Raw genomic sequence first — 23,153 nt, forward strand, 5'->3', positions numbered from 1 at the left:
TTCAGAATTACAGTAAGGATGTAAAGGTATCTTGATAGAACTCCTTAGTCACTCAGTCTTGTCACATGTTTAACAGAATCATTTAATTGACATTCAATAAAGATTTACATACAGTATTTACTTTCCAATAGTGAGGCTTCTGGTCCTGAAAACCCAGGTTTTGTAAAACTTGAAATTGAGGCTCTCAAGACTTTAAAGTCTTTGGGTTAAAAAATAAAATTACTTGTAATTAAACTTTAAAAGAAATGAATTAATCTAGTTAAACTTCTTTGACTGGGACTTATGGCCTGTCTACCATCTGTTCTCAGCCTGAGAAGCTTTCAACGTTGTCTGTGGCTACTTTCTTATACAGAATAATATCTGTATTAAACAGAGCTCCTCATCTTCTCATCTTTCCCATGCACACTAACCCGTCCTGTCTCAGAGCCTTTGCTCAAGGGCAAGTTAATTGCCAAGGAACTTTTATAACAGATGCTGCAAGGTATCCCTGCAAGTTACATAATAATAATACAGCTCTGTCTGCCCAGAGTCGAGCCATGCTTCTTTTGGGAAACGCCATTTTTCCAACTCTAGCCTTATGATACTAGGGAGGTATGGGGGCTGCCAATGAGAAGACTCCACACACCTAACCCTGGCAATTAGTCCCCGATCCAGCCAAGCCAAACAGAATCCTTCTCTGGGACTCTCTCGACTTGTGCTTATAGGGATAAGACTTTCCAGTCAGGAAGCCACGAGGATGTAAACATGGAGCACAATGGGTCAACCTACAAAGAGAAAGAGAAGTAGAGACAGAGCCAGCCAATCTTGGCTGCTTATAAGTTTCCTAAGGCCAGATCCAACCACCCTTCCTGTTCTTCAGTGATAAGGGCCAATAAATTTCCTTCTGCTGTGTACAACCTACTAGTGCTGACTGATTCTGGCAGTTTTGCAGAAGATGTAAATTCTTCACAGGATCATTTTTTGTATCAGTTCTCTGTAACAGCCAAGGACAAACTGAAATTAAAAATGCTTGTGGCAATAACATTTATCTTAACCACTTTTCTAATTGCTAATGTTAAACATATGCACTGTAAAATATGTTTATGAAAACCAGGACAGTGTAGAAAGTGAATATTTCAGATGTCTGTACATACATAAGTATATATGATCTTATTTCACGAAAATTGAATCACACCTTACATATAATTCTATATAGCTTCCATTCCCCAATTAATAACATCTTTTGGACATCATAATATATCAGTTCACACAATCTGCTTGGTGGGTTTTTTGTTTTGGGGCATTAAAAAATGTTTTGTGTTCTTCTCTTCCAAAAATTTGCTTGTGTCTTAAATGTTTATGTTTAAAGCGTGTCCTCCTAAATGACTATCGTTGGTAATGGTGGTCACTAGGAGTGTGTGCACAGTAATCCTACCCCCAATCATGGGAGATACATTACAAGACCCCCAGTGGATGCCTGAAGCCATGGATAGTATTGAACCCTATATTCACCATGTGTTTTCCTGTACAGTAATGGACAGGTAATGTATACAGCTTGGACAAAGAGACGATTCAAGCCCCATGCAGGGCAGGGCAGGACAGAGCCAGATTTTATCACACTATTCAGAACAGCACGCAGTTTAAAACTTATAAATTGTACATCCATGTTATGTGGTGGGGGGGAACCTTATAAATTGTTTATTTCTGGAAGTTTCCATTTAATATTCTTGGAATATAATACTGAAGGTCAGGAGGAACTACTGTAATCTTATTGACAGGATTCTAGTTTAGAGCCCAGAGATCTTTCTATTGACCTTTTGCGTGCAGATAGGTGTGGAAAGAAGTCAAATGACTAGTTTTTCATTTCCATGACATAAATCAGGTCAGACTTTTGGCAATATTTCAAGTATTCTCTCCATTCAGGGTTGAGCCACAAAAGACAGCTATCATGCATTGGCTGGCAGTCTGTGAGGTGGCCTTAACACTCTGTAATGTAGATGGTACACAGAAAACAGCAAAAGCTGCTCACCTTGCACTCGGCTTCATAATCAAGAATCACAGAAATAACAATAAGTACCAACACAGCAGCAGCTTTTATTGAGCACATAATAGGTGCTAAGGACGTTACCTAAACATTTAACTCAGCTGCATTATTTAATGCCCACAATTGCCTAAGTTACGACTACTTTCAGTAATTATGTGATGCTCTTGCCCATGGTCAGACAGTGTGTCTGTCAGTGCTGAGGTCTGACCTCAGGTTAACTAACTCTAAAGCTTGACTTTCTCACCACCATTTTATTCTGCTAAGTCGTCCCACCTAACTTGCGACATTTATCACTCCTTATCCCAAGACTCAGATTTTGAAATGTCAAGTGTTTATTGTTGGAAAAGTTTGTCGATATTTTACTATAGTTTTTGTTTTTAACATAATTTAGGGGAAATATTAGATTATCCTCTTGGTAGGTTCAACCAGATGCAGGTAAGAGCTACAGGGTGGTGAACTAAGGCTCTCTTCCCTTTCCACTTGAACATTAGCTCGAGTCAGGTTTCTGGAAATAAGGTACGTTAGAAAGAATACAGTTATGTGTATTACAAAATTAAAATAAATTATATACAGCATCAAGTAATAAAATATAAAATATGACTTTAGGAAAATACGTAATATATTAGTTTCTTATCACCACCCATAACAAATTACCACAAACGTAGTGGCTTAAAACAAAACCCATTTATAATCTTATAGTTATGGAGGTCAAAAGTCTAAAATGGAGCTTACCAAATTAAAATAGAGGCTAAACTAGCAGAGCTGTGTTCCTGCTGGAAGCTCTAGGAGAGACTATTTCCTTGCCTATTTTAGCTCTTAGGGGCTGCCTCCATTCCACAGCCCCTGGCCCGACGTCTATAATCTCTGCTTCCATGGTCACATCTCCTTCTCTGACTCTCCTATCTTCCTTTTCATTAGAAAACCTAGCTTTTTAAAGTGTGATAAGATACACATTAAATGTACCATCTCCAGCATAGTGGCTCCTTCCAGTAATCTCAGCACTTTGGGAACCCAAGGTGGGAGAATCATTTAAGGCCAGGAGTTCAAGACCAGCCTGGGCACTCTAGTGAGATCTGTCTCACTGTTTTATTATTTTACAAAAAATAAAAATAAAAATTAGCCAGGCATAGTGGTACACGCTTGTGGTTTCAGCTACTTGAAAGGCTGAAGGAAGAGGATCACTTGAACCAAGGAGTCTAAGGTTACATTCAGCAAGCTTGATCATGCCACTGTACTCCAACCTTGGCAACGAAGCAAGACCCCATATCTAAAAAACAGTACCATTTCAATCATTTCTAGGTGTACAGTTCAGTCGCATTAAGTATTCACATTGTGATGCAAAAGATCTCCAGAAGTTTTCATCTTTGTTAAAGTGAACTAATGGCCTGAGAAGGACTCTGTACTTATATAGTGAGTCTCTGTGGATGAAGTGCCACCTAGGTTTTTAATATGTAGATAAGACTGAAAACGTAACTTGGGAGTGTGTGCCTGTAACAACAGCTGAGTCTTGGCCAATCCCAGAGGCCATACTTCAAATAGGAATACACTGTTGTGTTGAAACGGTGCTCAAATAAGGCAAACAACAACGTGTAACCAATCCAGCTGTACTGTACCTCACTTTCGATTTCTGTACATCATTTCCCTTTTTTAGTCTATAAATCTTCTTGTACCATGTGGCTGCACTGAAGTCTCTTTGAATCTGCTATGATTCTGGGAGCGAGTCATTCGTTGCTCAATTAAACTCCTTTAAATTTAATTTGGCTACAGTTTTTCTTTTAACTTAAATCTTACAAAATGGAAACTATACCCATTCAACAATAACTCATTTCACCCAGCCCCTGGCAAATACCATTTTATACTTTCTGTTTCTACAAGCCAGGAAGCAGGCCCCCACGTGATGCCAGATCTACCAGTGCCTGGATCTTGGACTTCCTAGCCTCCAAAATTATGAGAAATCAATTGTTATTTAAGCCACCAGTATAGGGCGTTTTTGTTATAGCAGCCCAAACTGAATGAGACACTTGCTAAAGGAGCTATTCTATTTATATTACCCAGAGCTCTCACAAGCTCAGGTTAAAGTAAACACACACACAGTGCAGTCCCAGGCTTAGGACAGCTGTACTCCACACAATGTTCGGAACCTGGGTTCCTCCCAGATCATTGCCCTATTGTTCCTAGATGGCATCCTGGTCCTTGTGATGCAGACATCATCCATGATACAGGCAGCAAGATGCAGGGGAAATAATGAATATGATGTCAATATAAAGCAAGTGGAAAGATAGAGGGAAGTTATTAAAAGGCTATTCGAACCGACCAGTAAGAGTTTACTGGAGTCTAAACTGGAGTGCTGGATGTGAGGGCAGATCACTTCTATGCCGGGCACAGACAAGAAAGGGATGATAAACACTTGTGGCCCTGAAGCAGGCAAGGTATTGTGGTCCATGAACAGATACAAGAGAAGTGACAGTCCTAGGCCTACAGGAATGTTTGTTGTATTTCTCTGCTGTTGAGAGGAGATACGGGATCCATTTAGGACAGAATGAGTTTCAAAATGCAGAGTGTTCTCCAGGAATAGGTGTCCCCATCAGGCTTTGAGGATTATCAGGAGAGACTATCTTTTATCCAAACCTGCAGAAAATAGGTGACACAGGAAGATATGCTGAGACAGAGAAAATATGAGGCAGTTCATTTCCACCGGTCTTCATCTGACTCTAAATTATGAGGCAAGGCTCCCCACAGAGAGTAAGACAGGTGAGTGGAGGCCCAAATGTTTCAGGGCTTGAGGAGCAAGGAGAAGATTTACTAGGCTGTGGGACGCACACAGAGGCAATGGGAGATTCACAGCTGATTTCACCCACTTGAAAGATGGTCTCACCTCTAAAGGAACAGCTTCAAAAACAAGAGAAGGAAAATCAGAGTAAACGAGAAGTCCATGGAAGCATCATTAGAAGGGCATTCTGGCCAGGCACAGTGGCTTATGCCTGTAATCCCAGCACTTTGGGAGGCAGAGGAGAGAGGAGTACTTGAGGCCAGGATTTCAAGACCAAGGCCAGCAACATAGCAAGATCTCATCTCTACTAAATAAATAAAAAGAAGGGTATTCTGAAAGCCTGACTCAGGGTCTGTAGTTACTAAATAGAGTCATCTGTTGGGGACACAGCAGACAATTTCAGACAGAAAGCACAGTCAGTAACCAGAATAAAGCAGCAGGGTATGTTGGTGGATATTGGTATACTCCTGTTTTTTATTTTATTTACTCAAAGAATGTCAGCGTTAGCATATGTCAAATGACAAATGAGTTTTTAATCCCAGAAACACAAAGCTAGTTTAATGGTGGAGATGGGCTACTGTAATACATATAAAAATAGAATAAGGGGAAAAAAACATGGTCATTTCAATGGACACTAAAAGATATTTAATAAAATTGTATGCCCATTCTTTATAAAAAGAAACATTACAAACTAGTAATAACTTTTATGAATTTGTCTGATAGAAATAAACACTTTAAGTACCAGGTAAAACAGTGGGGACAATATTTATTTAACAATACATGTAAAGTACTTACTGTACTCTCTTTTCAAATGACTATATTCAGAAATACTTGAATATTTTATCCATGTACACAGGTGTCGATTACAACAGTATTTTTAATTCCAAAGACTGAAGGCAAGGTGCATATGAAAAAATGTTTAGTAAAACAGTAGAAAAATGTTTAGTAAAAGATGGAGAAAGCCAGGTGCGGTGGCTCGCACCTGTAATCCCAGAACTTTGGGAGGCCAGGAAGGGCAGATCACCTGAGGCCAGGAGTTTGAGACCAGCCTGGGCAACATGGTGAAACCCTGTTTCTACTAAAAACACAAAAAATTAGCCAGGCATGGTGGTGGGCACCTGTAGCCCCAACTACTTGGGAGGCTGAGGCAGGAGAATTGCTTGAACCTGCGAGGCCAATGTTGCAGCGAGCGGAGATCGCACCACTGCACTCTAGCCTGGGCGACAGAGCAAGACTCCTTCTCAAAAAAAAAAAAAAAAAAAATGGTGAACGCCTACCATGGAAAACTATGGAAACAAAGGTAAATTTGTAGATAAAATATACATCAGACATGAAAAGATGGCTATAGCACACTGTTGAGTGAAAAAAAAGCAGGTTGAAGAACAAGAAGTACAATATGCTCCTATGTATAATACATTCAGTTTGGGAAGAATAGAAGATACACATGAAGCTGTTAACAGAAGACAGAAGTCTCTTATCAAACGAGGCAGTATGACCTTCCTACAATAAATGCATAACTTTTAATTAATGTTAATTGAAAATAGAAACTAAAATACTGTCTAAAATGTCCTTAACTCCTGGAAAACTCACTTATCAAAAGATAACCAGTCCTTTTGCCTTTGGTGCTCAGGTTAGCGTTATACGAACTGAATGAAAATACTTATGGATTTGGGGGTAAGCGGGAGTCAAGCGCTAGAATTTGCTCCGGAACTTCTCTTCCACCAAGAATGACTTTAAATATCTTGCAAACTAGCCCCAAATGTTAACCTACATTTTACATGTGAGAAGTACGCGTCATCAAATATTTTTGCTTTATCCTAAGTCAGCCAACTGAGATGTAATTACCTGGGCAACTCTAATGGAATGAGAAGCAAAACCTTCCATCTTAAGCGTTGATGAGGATTAAGGGAACAGCTGCCCTTTTCAATAAGCAAATCTCACTATCTGAGGCAGAAATTCGTCACGTAGAAGACTGAATTTTTTCATCTTTTTGAGAATCATTTGCACTACCCAGAAAAAAAAAACTCAATGAATTGTAAATAAAGTCAGGCACAGTTGAAAAATCCTTTATCCACAGATTTTTTTTTTTTTTTTTTTTTGGCGTGTCTATGTGCTCAGACTCGAAGGGCTAGGGGTTTGAAAGCAAAAGGCAGCCCTCTACCAGGGGTGGTCAGCGGAAACGGCCTCAAAGAAACAAATTACACGGTGCACTTTAGTTACCTAGGTAGCTGTTTGTCTAGGAAACTTGTTTTCATTTGTCATCACTGGGCCTCACTAGGTATCAGGAAGCTCGGCCCCAGCCACCACCTGGTGACGCTAATGATTCGCAGCTGCAGCAATTAGACAGGCGGAGCCTTCTCCTTTAAGAAGCTGACTCACGTGGATGCAGTGTTGTGTGCTCTCAGCTGAAAGGGGGAGGTGGGTCCTCCGTCTCACCGCATTGGCCGCCTCGGGAGAGGGGGCAGAGTTAGCCTCTTTGATTGGCTGTACGAATCCGAGGTGCCGGGGGGTCAGGGGCGGGGCGAGCTGTCGCAAGCCTGCCCTGGGTCTGCGGCTTCTGGGAGGGGTGGGCCGCGAAGCGGAGGGGTGAGGGAGTGGGGGAGGGGGAGCCAGAGAAGGGGCGGGGTCCCGCGGAAAAGGCCGGGAGCCGAGGCGAGGGGCGGGGCCTAGAAATGAAGAGTGTTCCGGGCCAACCGGGAGAGCCAATTGCAGGAGGGGCGGAGCCACGCCGGGTGACTGACGTTGAGGCCCAACCAGGGAGAGGCGGGGCCAAGGCCGGGGCCTGACTAAACCTGGAGACTCTGGTGGCGGAGGGGCTTCAAACCAGCTGAGGAGCGAGGCGCCGCTGGCAGCCGCGGATCTCGCCGCCGCTCAGGGTGAGTCCCGCGGGAGGGGCTGGGCTCGGGGCCGGGGGCGCTGAGGAGCCCGTCCAGGTTGGGCGGCTTCGAAGCGCTCGGGATCGGCCCAGGGCAGGGGGCCCAGGCAGGAAGTGCCTCTTCCTCGCCGCGCTTCTCCCGGGGTCCCGGCGCGGCCGCCTCCGGCCCCTTAGGGTGGGCCCCGGCACCGGGACCGCAGGCGGAAGCCCGGGGCTGTCTGCTCTTTGTGAGGCCTGGCGCGGCGGCCGCCGTCGGCCCGCCCCCGCCCCGCAGCCGGGAGACCGCCGCGACAACAGCCGCGACCCCTCCGCGCGGAGCCCGCGTCCTCGCCCCGCTTCCCGGCCGCGCCCTCCGAGGCCTGCCGCCGAGGCCCACTGCGCCCCCTGGGCGGACGGTTTGGCCACGACCCCCAACCCTCAGCGCCGCGGCCGCCCTGCCCCCACCCGCCGCAGCGTCGGGGGCGCGCCCGGTCTCCGCCCGCAGGGTCGCCCGGGCCCCGCCCCGAAGCCGAGTCGGAACTTGACCGAGTTGTTTGGGCTGCGAGGACCGCCCGGCGTGAACTATCCTGAGCAGGGCCCACGCCCGGCCCCAGCGGCCCAGCCCCCGGGCGGGGGCGGCGTCTCCCTTTTGGCCCCAGAGTATGAACGTCCGCCTGCCCCGCCCTCCTGCCCGGAGGACCTGAGGCTGACCGCGCGGGGTGACAGTTGGGCAGCCCGCCGGGTGTCGGACCATGGGAGGCCGCTGGCCGCCGGCTCAGCTGTTTCCTGCTGGTGTTTGTTGTGGCGAGGGAGGCCCCGCCGCCGCCCCCGCGCTCCGCCGCCCCGGGTCCTTCCGATTGGCCGGCAGGCGTCACGAGGCCGCCATCAGCTGGGCGAGCGGGGGCGCTCGCGGGTACAACAGCGGCTGCCGGCCAAGCCCACCCGGGGGTCGCCCGGGCCGACCCAGCTTTGCCGGCTTCGGGCCGCGGCCTGCCCCCTGCTCGCTGTTGGGAGGGTGGGCGTGCCCTTGCAACCCCTCTCCGGTACCCTCCTCTGCAGGTAGGTGGGGACAAATGAGTGTCGGGATCAGCGGGAGTGGGAAACTGAAATACTACAAAGATCTGTTTAATCCTGACACCAACTAATCTCCCTTTTAAGGGAGAGTCTGGGACGCTGTACAGCTCATTTATTTTTAAACTTTTTCTGTTTACAGAGCTCTGTTGATAATCTGAGGATTTTTATTCCACGTCTTCTTGACAGATGGAAACCCTGAAGTAACCTCGGGCTAACCTTGTGTTTTTGGAAAATTAGTAGACTGGGTGGTGAAGAAACTGGGAGTAGTAGGATATTAGCTAACTTTGCATAGCCACATATACAGCGGGCAGCTGCATTCTACCAAAGAGGAACTAGAAGGCAGGTAGTATTTCCAGGGTACATATTCGTGCCATCTGTGAAGTGCCTTGATGGATTCGTTTCCTGAAAGTTTATCGCATACTTGTACTGGGTTACGTAAGAAGTAAATTACAAAGAATTTAGAATAGTTTCTCTAGAAGCTTACAATTTAATCAGAAGTTAGGACAAATGCAATCGAGCAACAATACAAAGTTAAATATTTAGTAAGTTGTGAGATGTTACAATAATTCGAGAAATCAGTAGAAGTAGAAAGCATTCTGAAATGGATTGGTGTTGATTCGATCTAGCAAATGAGGAAGAGGCTTTGGGTTGCTTTTGGGCAGATGGGGGCCTAGAAGAAAAAGCAGGCCTAGAGGAATTTGGCACACAAAATATTTCCCACATAGTCCCCTTATCTCTGGGTATGTATTGGAGCACCAGGTAGAATGTAGGCTTATTAAAAGGAACTGTTTCTCTTTTTTTTTTTTTTTTTTTNTTTTGAGACAGAGTCTTGCTCTGTCACCAGGCTTGAGTGCAGTGGCAAGATCTCAGCTCACTGCAACCTCCGTCTCCTGGGTTCAAGCGATTCTTCTTCTACCTCAGCCTCCCGAGTAGCTGAGACTACAGGCGTCTGCCAACACCCCCAGCTAATTTTATTTTATTTTTTTAAGTAGAGACGGAGTTTCACCATGTTGGCCAGGATGGTCTCGATCTCTTGACCTCGTGATCTGCCAGCCTCAGCCTCCCAAAGTGCTGGAATTACAGGCATGAGCCAATGTGCCCAGCCAACTGTTTATTTTACTACACCCTCACCCAGCCCAGTGTCCTGTACAGACCTTTTTTACATTTTATCTCTAGCAATCATCTTCTAGGAAAGGGGCATGATGAAATGTGCTCAGGTTATTTGACTCTAAACCAGAAAACTAAGAAAATTGAATTTTAACAGTCACTTTTCTAAACAAGGTTAGTAAAATATATGTGGCTTGGAAAATAATGTTACCTGGTTGGATCGTTGCAAACTTTTCTCTAGACTAATTTCCCTTTTCTGTTCTCTGTTTAAGTAGTGGGAAAAATAAACAGGTTTAGAAACAATAAAAGTGAAAGGAAATAAGGCCAAAAATTATGAAAAGAAGAAATTAAACCAGCTACTACCCTCCGAAAAACAGTCCATGAGACATGAAGATAGTCCTAGGTATGTTGGTGCCCAAAATATCATTTGAGGTTTAATCGTGAATGCCTATCTAGATTAATATCGGTTTTAAGGTGATCCTGCGTATTATGTCAGTGTTATGCAGGAACTGAACCTTAGCTAGACATGAATTTGCTACTTGACACTTGAGTCAGGAAGCCAGACAGTTAACTTACATTTCAGTCTATCTAGTTAGAGGCTTTTGGTATTGCATCCAACAAACAAGAGATCATGAAATTGTCTTGCCAGGGTTTTGGGGAAATAACCAACTCATTATGCACGAACACACCGGCTTCCTGAGTTAAATGACTAGTCTATTTTCTAATAATAGAAGTATTACTGAAATATAGTGAACTTGGAAGTCATCTAACAAAACAAGAAAAAATAAGGCATTATTGAGGGAGAGAACAAAAACATATCCTTAAAACTTACTGCAAATAAAGACCTGATTCCACAACCAGGACATCATTTGACACAGCAAAGTAAATTGGTCAGGTAATACAAGAAGATAGCAGAGATTGCTTGTGTCACTGAAAACTTGGCTTGTTACATATTTTGCGCAAAAATTGGAAAGTTGGTTATGTGGATCAAACTGCTTTCCCATGTAGATTTTCTAATAGCATTTAGTCACAACTCAGTATAAAAAGTTGGATGAAATTACAGTAGCAGTAAGTGTTTATTATAGTAATCAACCCAGCACCCTTGAAAGTTATTTGGATTTTTATCCTTTGTTTTGGTGAGGGAGGAGATTAAAAATGAGATATGAAAGCTTGCTTCCACCAGATTCCTTTTTAGCGGAATCATTGCAAAACAAAACCACCTCTGCTAGGGGCAGGTCCCTTTAACCCTTTCTGCACTAGATGCCTACATACCCTGTTCCCTGCAGCAGAGTCTTTGTACCTTGTCTTTGTCCTATCTTCTGGTGCAATGGAAAACTCACTCTGGTCTCTCCAACACTGGGAATCTGGTGGAGTGTGTAGTCTATGGAAATGCCCTGAGGGGATGGTTTCCATTTCTAAGGAAAAGTATATCTGTGAACTGGGTGTTTTTCCATCAGAAGGTCCTATGAGATGCAAATAGATACCTACCCTCCCTGGTATTTTAAGGGCTGGGAAGTGGTGCCTCCCTTGGCTAATTCCACTTGCTAGGGTTTAAAACAAACTGGATTATTAATTGTAGGGATGGCAAGTAACTATTTTAAGACCTAGAACCATGACATGCTTCAGAAGGTTTCTAACTTTCCTCCAGCTTCCAATTTCTATCATCTGGTTGCTTAGCTTTAGCATAATTAACAGAAAGTAAAGCCAGTTAATTGCTACCGTTTCATATCCTTTCTGAACCATGCTTTTCTTATCTGTGGCAAGTTGGGATGGGGAATGTTGAAAAAGGTAATCTAATTTTACTGACCTTTATTGAGCATTCACTGTGTGCTATGCACCGTTCTCAGAATATAGTTTCTCCAGTTAATTTCTCGTAACTCAGAAATGGTTGCTGCTCTCTCCATTTTACAGATGAAACAGGAGAGGACAACTCACCCAGTGTTTCCAAAGCTATTAAAGGGGAAGCTGAGATTTGAACCCTTGAGTCTCCAGAGTTCAAGTATCTCAGCTCCACAATTTAAGTCCTGCAGGTGGAGAGAGGAGACAGCAGCTGGTAGTTGTTACCTGTTTTTATAATCTTTATTAGAGTTGATCTTCAACATGCTGAACTAGTTAGAGAAAGTTAAGGATTTTAGTTAGAAAATCCGTGAAGAAAAGGGGAATGGGATTAAACTGATCTTTTCGATACTCCTGTTGAGCCTTAAACCCAAATGCCAGCCAAGTTTCCATTTTTTTCTGAGAAAGACTGCTTTCTAAATGCAAAGCTCTTTCCCTGTCAGAATGTGTCTGTAAGTAGGGAAAAAGTTTTTTTGGTAAAGAGTCAGGTAAGAAATACTTAAAACTTTGCAAGCCAGAAGGTTTCTGTAGCAGCTCTTCATACCTCTCCATTGTAATGTGGAAGGAGTTAAGTGTAAACAAGTGGGTGTGGCTGTGTTCCTAAAAACTTTCACTCTGTTAGTGTGAATGTTATATAATCATGTCAGAAAATATTCTCCCCCCAAGCCACCCCCAACCATTTAAAAGTACAAAATTCATTCTCAGCTTGTAGGCAGTACAAAAACAGGTGGAGAGCTGAGATGACCCACAGCCTTAGTTTGATGACCCCTACTTTTAAGGATAACAATTAGCAATGAGCCAGACAAGTGAACAGATAACTGTGTTTCTTGTTTGTTAGTGTATGTGTAAAATAAACCAATAGTCTTTCTAGAAAATTGTTTTATTGATGTGGAAGCAAACTAGGAAATTATATAGTCCATCTTATCCATTGCATTTTAAAATAATGCATTCCTGGAGATTCTAACAGATTTCTGAAGAGAATTATCTTTTTTTCCCCTCTTCGATTCTGTAATTAAAAAATGTGTAACACAGCAGAGGTCCTAAAATGTTAATATTTCACCAGAGTCTCCTGACAAAATAAAAATTGGAAGTTCTGGATAACTAAATATGCTATTTGAGAGAGAGAGGAGATTGAAAATAATACTGAAATATGATCAATGAAATCATCTCTAAATTTCACTTATATTTTTCTGTTTTTATCTCAGCCCCTCACTGTTTCAGGTGATTTCAAACTAAGAATAGGCTTTCAGGTAACAATCAAGCTTGGGACTTTTCTTATTCAACCTTCTTAGGATTTTTATAATGTGGAACTACAAAAGGATAATACCAAAGAGGCCTTATTTATAACATTAATCAGTAGGAAACATCTTACATAAAACTCAGTGATGAGTGTAGCTCTGGTTTCAGCTATAAACTTGAACTTCAGCACTGACGGCTACCAAAGCATGCGTGTTACTACTAAAGGACACAGTAAGGTGCCCCCAGAGTCAACACCAAACACTAGCTGTCTGTGAAAGCAGCTCACTCTTAAGATGTTTTAGAAATATGTGACTGAAGAGATCTGGGATTACTCTTAAGTCCAAGCAAGGTGATTAGCATACCTGGGAAATATTTTGAATATAAAAGCAATCATAGAAAACCGATCAGTGGTTGCCGGGGGCTGGGAGTTGGAGAAGATATTGGTTGCAGGCTGGTGTGTGGGAATTTTTGAGGGGCTGATAGAAGCGTTCTAAAGCCAGTTGGTGTTGATGGTGGCACAGTTTTATAAATTTACTAGAAATCATGGAATTGTATACTTATAGTGAGTAAACTTTGTCATGTAGAGTATTCCTTAATAAAGCTGTTTTTTTTCTGTTTTTAAAATAATCAGCAATTTTCTGTCAGAAAAAAAGTTACAAAATTTATAAAGGAGCAGTCTCTGAGCTTTTAGAAAGGGGTGGCACATGCCTTTGACCATATTTTTGTAGCTCTATGTAGCAGAAATGAAGTGGCAGGTATGAATGTAGGTTGGGTTTAACAGTATACACTCCTTGACCCTGAAAGTTTTATCCAGATGTGAGGAGAGTTTGATTGTAAGATGATGAGGGGAGGGAGAAAGACTTCCAAAAGTGATTTTGGAAGTTCTTCTAATTTTGCAGTTTTTTAAATAAATTACCAGGGTTTCTAGTATAGGAGAGTTTGTCGTTACAGTTGGCAACAACCAAGACAGGGAATACAGGAGGAACAGCATGGAGGCAAGGGGCTGATGGTAGACCCTGAGGAAGAGAGTAAACCTGACAGCCCTCTAATCACTAAAGAGAGAATAGAATGCAGTGGCTTGGCCAATCTGGAAAGTCACAGTCTCTTTCATCTATAAAAGTGGGGTAATAAGTACCTACTTTAAAAATGGTCAAAATTATAAATGTGGTATGTAAGTACCAAGTACAGTGTTCCATACAGCATAGACACTAAATAATTATTAGGTCTAATGCAGAGTTCAATATGTTATTCAGGTCCAGAGAAGCCTGACTGAAGCGTTATATCTTAGCTTTTTAATGACTGCCCTCCTTAAATAATAAAGTGGCTGTCAGTTCATGCCGGCTGCTCTAACAGGATACTGTAGACTGGATGGCTTATAAACAACAAATTTATTTCTCCCAGCTTTGGAGGCCAGAAGTCCAAGATAAGATTCAGTGTCTGTTGATGGTACCTTTTAGCTTTGTCCTCACATGATGGAAAGGAGCAAGGTAGCTCTCTGGGACCCTTTTATAAGGACAATAATTCTGTTTTTGAGGACTCTGTGCTCATGACCTAATCACCTGGTAATATCACATATGAATTGGGAGGGGTACACAAACATTGAAACCATAGCAGTGGCATTTTAATGGATATCAGCCTCTTGAGAGTGAATAGTGACAGCTTTAGGTTGAGTTTCTAACCCTGCAAAGGCCAGGGCTACCTACTGGAGCCTAAGGACCATGCAGAGGTTTTTCCGCTTCCTGAAGACCTTTGACAGCAAGTGATGTTTTGCTTGCTTCTGCTAGATTATGTGGCATTTTAACTTACCTTTCTTGGCAAACGTAAACTACATTTTACAGTTCTATATATATATAGTTCTCTATAAATGGCAACCACAACTAGGAATAGTGTAACATAAGGTTTTGCTCAGATATTTTTGGTCTTGGTAATGAATCATACTGAATCCAGTAAAAATACCTGGGTAAAGACAAAAAATAGATGGAATCAGGGAAAAGAAGGCATGTTAACTTTATTTACCCTCAGTAGGAAATGATCACAGTAGTTTTTAGCCAAAGCTAAAATGATACAGGCATAAGGTATAGGGAGAGTTCATTTCCAAGTCCAGTGCATTTACTACAACAGTTTGGTTTCACAGTGGTCATTGTAGAAACAGCTAGTTACTCTCCATTATGGTTGAAATAAATTACAACATGAATATTGTATTTAAAAGTCTTAAGGGAGATTGGCTTTAAAATAATGAGTCCCAAAGGCCCTAGCTGCTGGAGGTTACAAATGACTGCACAAATACTAGGCTTCAAAGACATATAGAATCTGAGGCCTGTACCTGCTGAGACTCCAAAACCTTGCCATTAATTCCCTTCTGTTAATGATCAAGATTCAGAAACATGACCAAACTTAACTGCTCACAGGTTTGTTGAATGTTTTATTTATATCAGGAGTTATAAATTCAAATATTGGTACAAGGACCAAACAGGTGAAGTAATTGTGTGAAACAGAGTGGAGACTGAGCAAATAAAATGGCCTGGTGGGAGTTAGGGGGTGCAGCTCAGTTGTAATCTGTTGTTACCATAGGAGAGTATGTGTTCTCCCAATTGTTAAAAAGAAATCCAAACTATGGGCTCTTTAATGAGATCTTCCAAATTTTAAGTGTCGTTTCAACTTTTTAAGATGAAGATTAAAAACTATGTGACCCAAATAATACAGACATGTCCACGTACATTTTTTTTTTTTTTTTTTTTGATAAGGAGTTTTGCTCTTGTTACCCAGGCTGGAGTGCAATGGCGCAGTCTCGGCTCACCGCAACCTCCGCCTCCTGGGTTCAGGCAATTCTCCTGCCTCAGCCTCCTGAGTAGCTGGGATTACAGGCACGCGTCACCATGCCCAGCTAATTTTTTGTATTTTTAGTGGAGACGGGGTTTCACCGTGTTGACCAGGATGGTCTCTATCTCTTGACCTCGTGATCCACCCGCCTCGGCCTCCCAAAGTGCTGGGATTACAGGCTTGAGCCACTGCGCCCGGCCGTACATTTTTTAAGGAAGGGCTTTTTTTTATCTGTTGACTGCTGTATTCCTGGGCTACCAAATGAATTCAGCCTGTAGGCCTCGAATTTGCAACTTCTGACTTATATGTAAATAAATAATAAATGTTGTATTCTCTTTTCTTTTTTGAGAAAGAGTCTCACTCTGTCGCCAGGCTAGAGTGCAATGGCACGATCTTGGCTCACTGTAACCTCTGCCTCTTGGTTCAAGCCATTCTGCTTCAGGCTCCCAAGTAGCTGGGACTATAGGCATGTGCCACCATGCCCGGCTAATTTTTACATTTTTTATTGAGAAGGGGTTTCACCATCTTAGCCAGGCTGGTCTTGAACTCCTGACCCCAGGTGATCCGCCCACTTTGGTCTCCCAGAGTGCTGGGATTACAGGCGTGAGCCACAGTGCCTGGCCAAGTATTGTATTCTTAATCATCTGGAAAAAAATAATGCAGTAATCTTAAAGACTGAAATAAGGCAATATGTGTTTCCTTTTGTTGTCATTTTATAGAAATATATCAGAAAGTTAAATATTATACCTTAAATCTGTTTTTTAGTGCAAGGTTTATTCGTTGTGACTCTTGTTAATATGCTGGTTTTCCTTTTACTAGCTGCACATTGTAATTATATTCACCATTTGTTTTTTATTCCCTATTAAACTTTCATAATGTTTAAGGGGAGTCATAATGATTTTTGTGATGACATTAGGACTGCCTAATGGCTGGGGAAGTTCATAGATGTAGAAGGAATGGAATTTCCTTCTAAATTTGTAATGGAATTTCCCCGATCTTAAGACAACAGTAGATTCTCATTACAAACATGACAAACATGCATTCTGGAGGTTTTTGTTTCCACAGTGGCAGTTATATAGGCTCTGCATGCCATTGGAAAGATGTATAATAAATATTTAAAACACAGGAGCTGATAACTATACCCAAGAATAAATTATTTTTTAAATGAAAACTGTGGTGTATTCTTGACTACCTCTAGTTCTTTAAAAATACTGTTTAGGAGAATTAGCTGTAATGAATTTAAGAAGTTGCATATAGTAATTCCCCTAACTTGAAATACTAAAGCGTTAGTCTAGTTTCAGACACATGTTTCAAATTTACGTCTTTTCAGTGTTTCAGCGATTCTGCGATTTACTGAATCAGTAAGATTTCTTAAAGATAAGCAAGTTAATGTATGGGAAGGCTTTTCTTTCCCTTATTCTGTTGTCATTGCTTTAGCCTTATGCCAGCGTGGACCATCTTGGAGGCAGTGTAGGATCATGGAAGAACTTCGAGTTAGGCGAATTGCATCCTGTACTTTTCTGTAGTTAACAGCTTTGTAACCTTTGACCAGTTAACCTTTTTAGACTTGACTTGGATGATCTATGAAGTGGTGGTAACCACCTCACAGAGTTCTTATGACAATTTTGAAATGAGCACCTAGTAATAGTGCTCCCCAGACGTTGACTTAAAGTTAGTAATCACCTCTGTATAGTTGTAACTGCACCTGGTGACCACAGACTTACCCCATGTTTTCAAACCAGACTACTCTCTTGTTTTCTAATTGCCCCTTTTTCTACTCTTATCCCAATGAAAATCTCTCAATTCTTTTCTCAAATTATATATGCTCAGGACATATACTTAACATTTATGTTAAACCCTTTTCTTCCTCTCTACCAGTGCTTTACATTCATTTTCTGAAATTCCACTTTTCATTTTCTTTTTCCACACCAGCCATAAGAGACCATTCTTTGGCCTTGGCTAATATGTTTACTTCCTTGGCTCACTGCTTTTAGAATCTTCTTAGCTTAGGTATACCTCTTTATTTGTTCAGTGTGTGAACTTTGGATCTTTTTGTTCAGGATCAGCTATTTCACATATCGAGTACTACAAAGCAGAGATTACATAAATATATATATAAATGGTTCTCTATGACTCCCCCAAGTAGGTACTGATGTGTATTAAATGCATTTGTTTTCCTTTTCTATTTGTTCTTAGGTTTTTAGAACTTCAGCCATAAAAATGGGCAGAATTTTCCTTGATCATATCGGTGGTACCCGTCTGTTTTCTTGTGCAAACTGTGATACGATCCTGACCAACCGCTCAGAACTCATCTCCACTCGTTTCACAGGTGCCACTGGCAGAGCATTTCTTTTTAACAAGGTTAGTAAGAAAAAGTTTAATTCCTAAGTGGGATCATTGGCTATATTTTACAGCAACACCAGAACACCCCTCAGAGTTTAGAGATACTGGGAAGAGTCAGAATGAGAGCTGAAATCTACAGAAATGATTGCTCACTAGCTTGTCTTTGAATGGGATAGGAACGTGTTACTAGGATGTGATTTTTAACCTTGGAAGTTTGAAGAAATATAAGAAGCGTGGTCTCTGTTGCCTTAGGAAATGTTCAGTGTAAGAATTTGGTAGTGACTTCATCAGAGACTATAGAAGGAAGGGTTCAAGATACCCACCTCCCTTCTCTACATGTCACTGATTTATCCATATAGGGAGATAGTGGCATTAAACTATTATAACTTGACAGCGGATAAGGATCATCTAACCAACTTTTCTTGCTCTAATTCATGCTTAGCAATCATTCTTCCAATTCTGATTTGATTTATTACATGCATTTGCTTACTGGAAGAGTGTGTTTTTCTTATTTGCACATATGTACCCAGCCTGCCTGTCTCTCCCATTTCTAGCTTGCCTTAAAATTGGATGCTGTGATTCTGCTTCCTGGAATCTAGTGTATAATAGAAAAGTTGAACTTCCAAGTATTTTAGGCTAAGGAACATAGCTAGTCTAGGGTACTGTTCTTAAAAGATCAGATGAACTTCCCCAGTGGACACTTCTCTGTTCCAGGTGGAAAGCAGCTTTTCTCAGGGAACTGATGGAGCATATTCTTTGACCTTTGTTTAGATGCAGAGGAGGGCACACTGCAGCGGGACAGCTGCCTGCTTTTGTAAATGTAATGAAACACAGCTATGCATGTGCGTTATGTATTGTCTGTGGCTGCTTTCATGCTACAGTGCCAGAGTTAAATAGTTACAACAAAGACCACATAGCCCTCAAAGCCAGAAATATGTACTATCTGGCCCTTTACAGAAAAGGAAAGTGTAGAAGATTGTTGGGTATTCAGAATCAGTGGAAATTCTTCACAGACTGTCTCAGACCCACTTCCCTGTGTCCATTGTCTTTGAACTCACTTTAAAGCTATGCATTGCAAATGTGTGGTCTGTAGTAAGCTTAATCTGTCCCAGTTTGTTTATCAGAAACAAACTGACAGACTGTTTTATGGAATAACTATGGTGCACTAGGTTCTTTTACATTGTATTATTTGCACTCATCATTGAATAATGAATTACTACAATTGGACCCAAACCTAACATTTTATGGCTTCGGTTCCAGGACTCTTTCTTACCTTCAACACAGAAATGTAACTAGTTTGTTTAGATACTGTGACTTAGGCTAGTACAGTAATGTATGATCACATTAGATGTCTAGTGTAGTGCAATTTCCAGATGTCTGCCTGTCCCAGCAGCTTCTGTAGATAAGTGTTGGGTGTTATACATTTGACTAAAGTAACAACTTCTCTCTCCTTTTCTGAAGTTGCTTTGCATTAACCATAATATTTTGTACTCAGTTGGCAAATAACTTACATGCCTTTGCAATTTTGTTTTTGCTTGTCCTTTCTTAGGTAGTTAACCTGCAGTACAGTGAAGTTCAAGATCGGGTCATGCTCACTGGCCGCCACATGGTTCGAGATGTGAGCTGCAAAAACTGCAATAGCAAACTGGGATGGATCTATGAATTTGCGACTGAAGACAGCCAGCGATATAAGGAAGGCCGCGTGATCCTGGAACGTGCTCTAGTTCGAGAGAGTGAGGGCTTTGAGGAGCATGTACCATCTGATAACTCTTGAAGAAACAGAGATAAATCCATCTTTTCCCAGGTCTCCTTCACTGAAAACAAAAATCTACTTACATACACTGTCACCTTAGCATCAGAGTCGGATTCATGAACTGCGGAACAAGAGGTTGTGAGAATCTAAGATGGAACCTTTTTTTTTTTTTTAATTTTGTATTTTCCATCCAACAGCAGTGTGTAGACAGAATATTATGCAGATGCTGTTAATTTTTTACCCTATGTTTACATCTTGAGGCAGAATCTGTCTGCAGCTATGTGGTGGGCTATGTAAGGAAAAAAGTCTGGGCTGTTAGAGTGAAAAAGTATGTTTTATGTAAATTTTGAAAGGATTAAAATGTTAGGAGTATGGTTTTTAAACTTGGACTTCATTTTAAACTTTTTTTTTTTTTAAACCCAGTTATTTCACTTGATTTGCTAGCTTCAGAGAAAAGATCCGAATCTGTGCCCAGCGCTAAAGGCTCAGTGTTAGCATGGCTTGTGCTGGCCGGTGTGCCATATTCTTGTTGGAGATGAACCGTAGCACCAGAGCCCATTCTTTGTCAGTCTTGACCCAAAAATGTCACCATTCCTAGTTATTTGTCACCACATAATTGATATTGATTGGAAACTTTTTCTGAGACGGGACAGAACTGCTGCGTTGTCTTTCCATGTAACTTAAGCATAGTAATATAAATAAAGTAATAGTTGGATGTTTTTGGTCCTGTGTTGCTTTTACAAACACCTTATAAAAGAGGAGAGTATTTGAAAAGCAATTTTCATAGTTGTAAAGTGTTTCTTTTCATCTCTTAAGCTAAATTGACCATGCATATAATATTCTTTGTTTAAATGAAAGCATACTGTTTAAACATTTAGTATTGCATTTAGAAAGTTGAACAGAATGTCAGTGTGCATTCATGCAGAAAAAATTTAACCTGCATCTGTTATAGAAAAGGGGGAAATGAAGCAACTTATCTAAAAATACTGCTTTACAAAGCATTTCAGCCTTTTCCCCTCAGTTTTACATTTATTTTTGACAAGTCTGTGGAGCCTAATAGTTTCCATCAAAGGCCTAGATCTCGTTAGCATGTTTTTCAGCTCTCTTCCCTCTGAAGTTCAGCTATTGAAATCACAACTGTACTTGGTACCCTCAAATGGAAAGGGATCAAATTTGACTTGGTGTTATTTTAGCCCCAAATTTATGACATTACAAAGTATTAAAATACAAATGTTTCTTTATCCAAACTACTTCTAGATATTCTAGTATTTGCTTCTGATGGAATTAAATGACAGTGAAACTGGTTAATTATTTGAGTGAATGAATGAATGGATGTTTTGCATGCTCAATTTCTAGCTCCTTTGTCTAGAAAGGAAATTTGCCTCAGTTGAATTAGTGAAATATTTCTGTTGTTGATACTGGAAGTGACTTCTGAGTACAGTTAATTTCCTCATTTGCCACTGGGCTCTTGGTTAGAAGCATAGGTAACAGATTAAGTAGGTATGATACTGCATTTGAAATAAGTGGACGTAAACTCTATCCCTTCTCCACCATGGACTCAATCTAAGAACAGCATTCATTCCCATTCATTTCCATACTGGCTTTTGATTATATGCAGATTCCTAGTAGCATGCCTTACCTACAGCACTATGTGCATTTGCTGTCACAATAAAGTATATTTTGTCTTGCATTGGTGCAGTACTGCTGCTTATTTTTCACTGTTGTTCTGTAGTTATCTTAATTTTTATCTGACTACATGGTATCTTTGAGTAGCTGTAGCTTTCTTCAGTTGGCAATGATAGTGACATTCTGACTTGATTAACTGCCTAATTCATGCATGAAGACATTTACTTTGCCAATATTATTTGAGATCATTTTGCCTTAGATACCATTAAGTATAGTTCAGTATATATAAACAAAAAAAACATATCACTAGGCTAACTTTTAGGCGATTGGCAGGTACCAGCAACAAACTCCTCTGCCTTTTTGAGAACACATGGACACAGGGAGGGGAACATCACACACTGGGGCCTTTTGAGGGGTGAGGGGCTAGGGAAGCGAAAGCTGGGGTGGGAAGGTTGGGGAGGGATAACATTAGGAGAAATACCTAATGTAGTTGAAGGGGGGATGGAGGCAGCAAACCACCATGGCATTTGTATACCTATGTAACAGTCCTGCAAGATCTGCACATGTCCCCCAGAACTATAATAAATAAAAACTTCAATTTGCAAAAAAAAAAAAAAAATATATATATATATATATATATATGTATATGTATATATATTGGAAGGCCTACTTTGGATTACTTACAGAAAAACATTGTTCTTTTGAGATGGGAATACTAATTAATAGGAATGATTTTTGCTTTGAGGTGGGAGAGTTAACCAAGTAGAGATGAACTTACTAGGTAGGTTATTAAGGAATATACATATGGTATTTATAAGCTTTTTTCCCCTTGACTGAAGAGGGACATTCTTCCTCTTAGTTTTAGGTGATAGTAACCATAAGCTGGTTTGATTTCAAAGTGCTTTTATTTAGAGAGACACCCAAATGAACATTTCTGGTTAAAAATAATGTTAGTAATTACATGAACATTTAAGTTATAGTTAGGAGTTGTTACTTTGGGATTAGAGGGGGAAAATAGCAGTACTGTTTCCTAAATTTACATACTCATAAAGTCATATGGGTTGTTTAAATCAGAGTCTAGGCCTAAGCCCAGGCTTAAGTCAATCAACAGGTAATTTTTGGTGGGGCAGAATTAAGAAACTACCGGCTATAAAATATTCAAGCAAGTTTATGGTGATTCATTTCTAAACATCAGTTAGAAAACTATCTCAGTTTAAACAGATACCCACTAATTGTTGATCTGATTAACACCTACTTCCCACCAGGAGCCATATTAAATTTACTTCTAATCTAGCCAGGGTGTGAATTGGGAATAAAGCAGGATTAAACTGAAGGACTCCTATTAGGCTAGCATGTTGCACTGATAGGAAGAAAGCAGAACTAAATAGAAATTAGGGTGGATACTCTAATTGTATGGCTTCTTTATTTTAAAATACTGGGCTTCTCAAATTGAAATTTCTGTGGTAAAGCATAAAATACACATTTCAAAGCATTGTTAAAGGTTGTAATCCTGGACATCACTTTGCATATTTAGGTTTTAAAAATCATCTGCAGCATGACCACCTGGGAGGCTTGTTAAACATGTGAACTATGTCATCATCCCCTTCCCCTGTACTGAATGGGTTGGAGCCAAAAAAAAAAAAAAAAAAAAATCCAGGTTTTTTTATTTTTATTTTTTGCCAAATTCCAAAAGTAACTTGTCTCTTTG

The 23,153-nt window shown here is 41.0% G+C and overlaps 1 protein-coding gene across 2 annotated transcripts; it reads left to right on the forward strand.

Moving 5' to 3' along the window:
- Positions 1-7,352: 7,352 nt before the first annotated feature.
- Positions 7,353-21,509, forward strand: YPEL5 (yippee like 5). Of its 2 annotated transcripts, none has more exons than XM_017545665.2 (3): positions 7,353-7,669; positions 17,920-18,084; positions 19,616-21,509. In XM_017545665.2, the coding sequence occupies exons 2-3, from the start codon at positions 17,944-17,946 to the stop codon at positions 19,838-19,840; spliced, it is 366 nt and encodes a 121-aa protein (XP_017401154.1). In that variant the 5' UTR covers positions 7,353-7,669; positions 17,920-17,943; the 3' UTR covers positions 19,841-21,509. The 2 variants fall into 2 exon arrangements, with proteins under 2 accessions (XP_017401154.1, XP_017401156.1); XM_017545667.2 differs by lacking the exon at positions 7,353-7,669 and adding an exon at positions 8,575-8,706.
- The last annotated feature ends 1,644 nt before the right edge of the window (positions 21,510-23,153 follow it).

Source organism: Cebus imitator, unplaced genomic scaffold (genome assembly GCF_001604975.1).
Source record: "Cebus imitator isolate Cc_AM_T3 unplaced genomic scaffold, Cebus_imitator-1.0 Scaffold180, whole genome shotgun sequence".
Classification (NCBI taxonomy): domain Eukaryota; kingdom Metazoa; phylum Chordata; class Mammalia; order Primates; family Cebidae; genus Cebus; species Cebus imitator.

Bases quoted from the DNA above. Each gene is read 5' to 3' on its own strand.
- YPEL5 (XM_017545665.2), top strand. From the start codon at position 17,944: ATGGGCAGAATTTTCCTTGATCATATCGGTGGTACCCGTCTGTTTTCT. The intron at 18,085-19,615 runs GTTAGTAAGAAA...GTCCTTTCTTAG, and splicing joins GAGCATTTCTTTTTAACAAG to GTAGTTAACCTGCAGTACAG.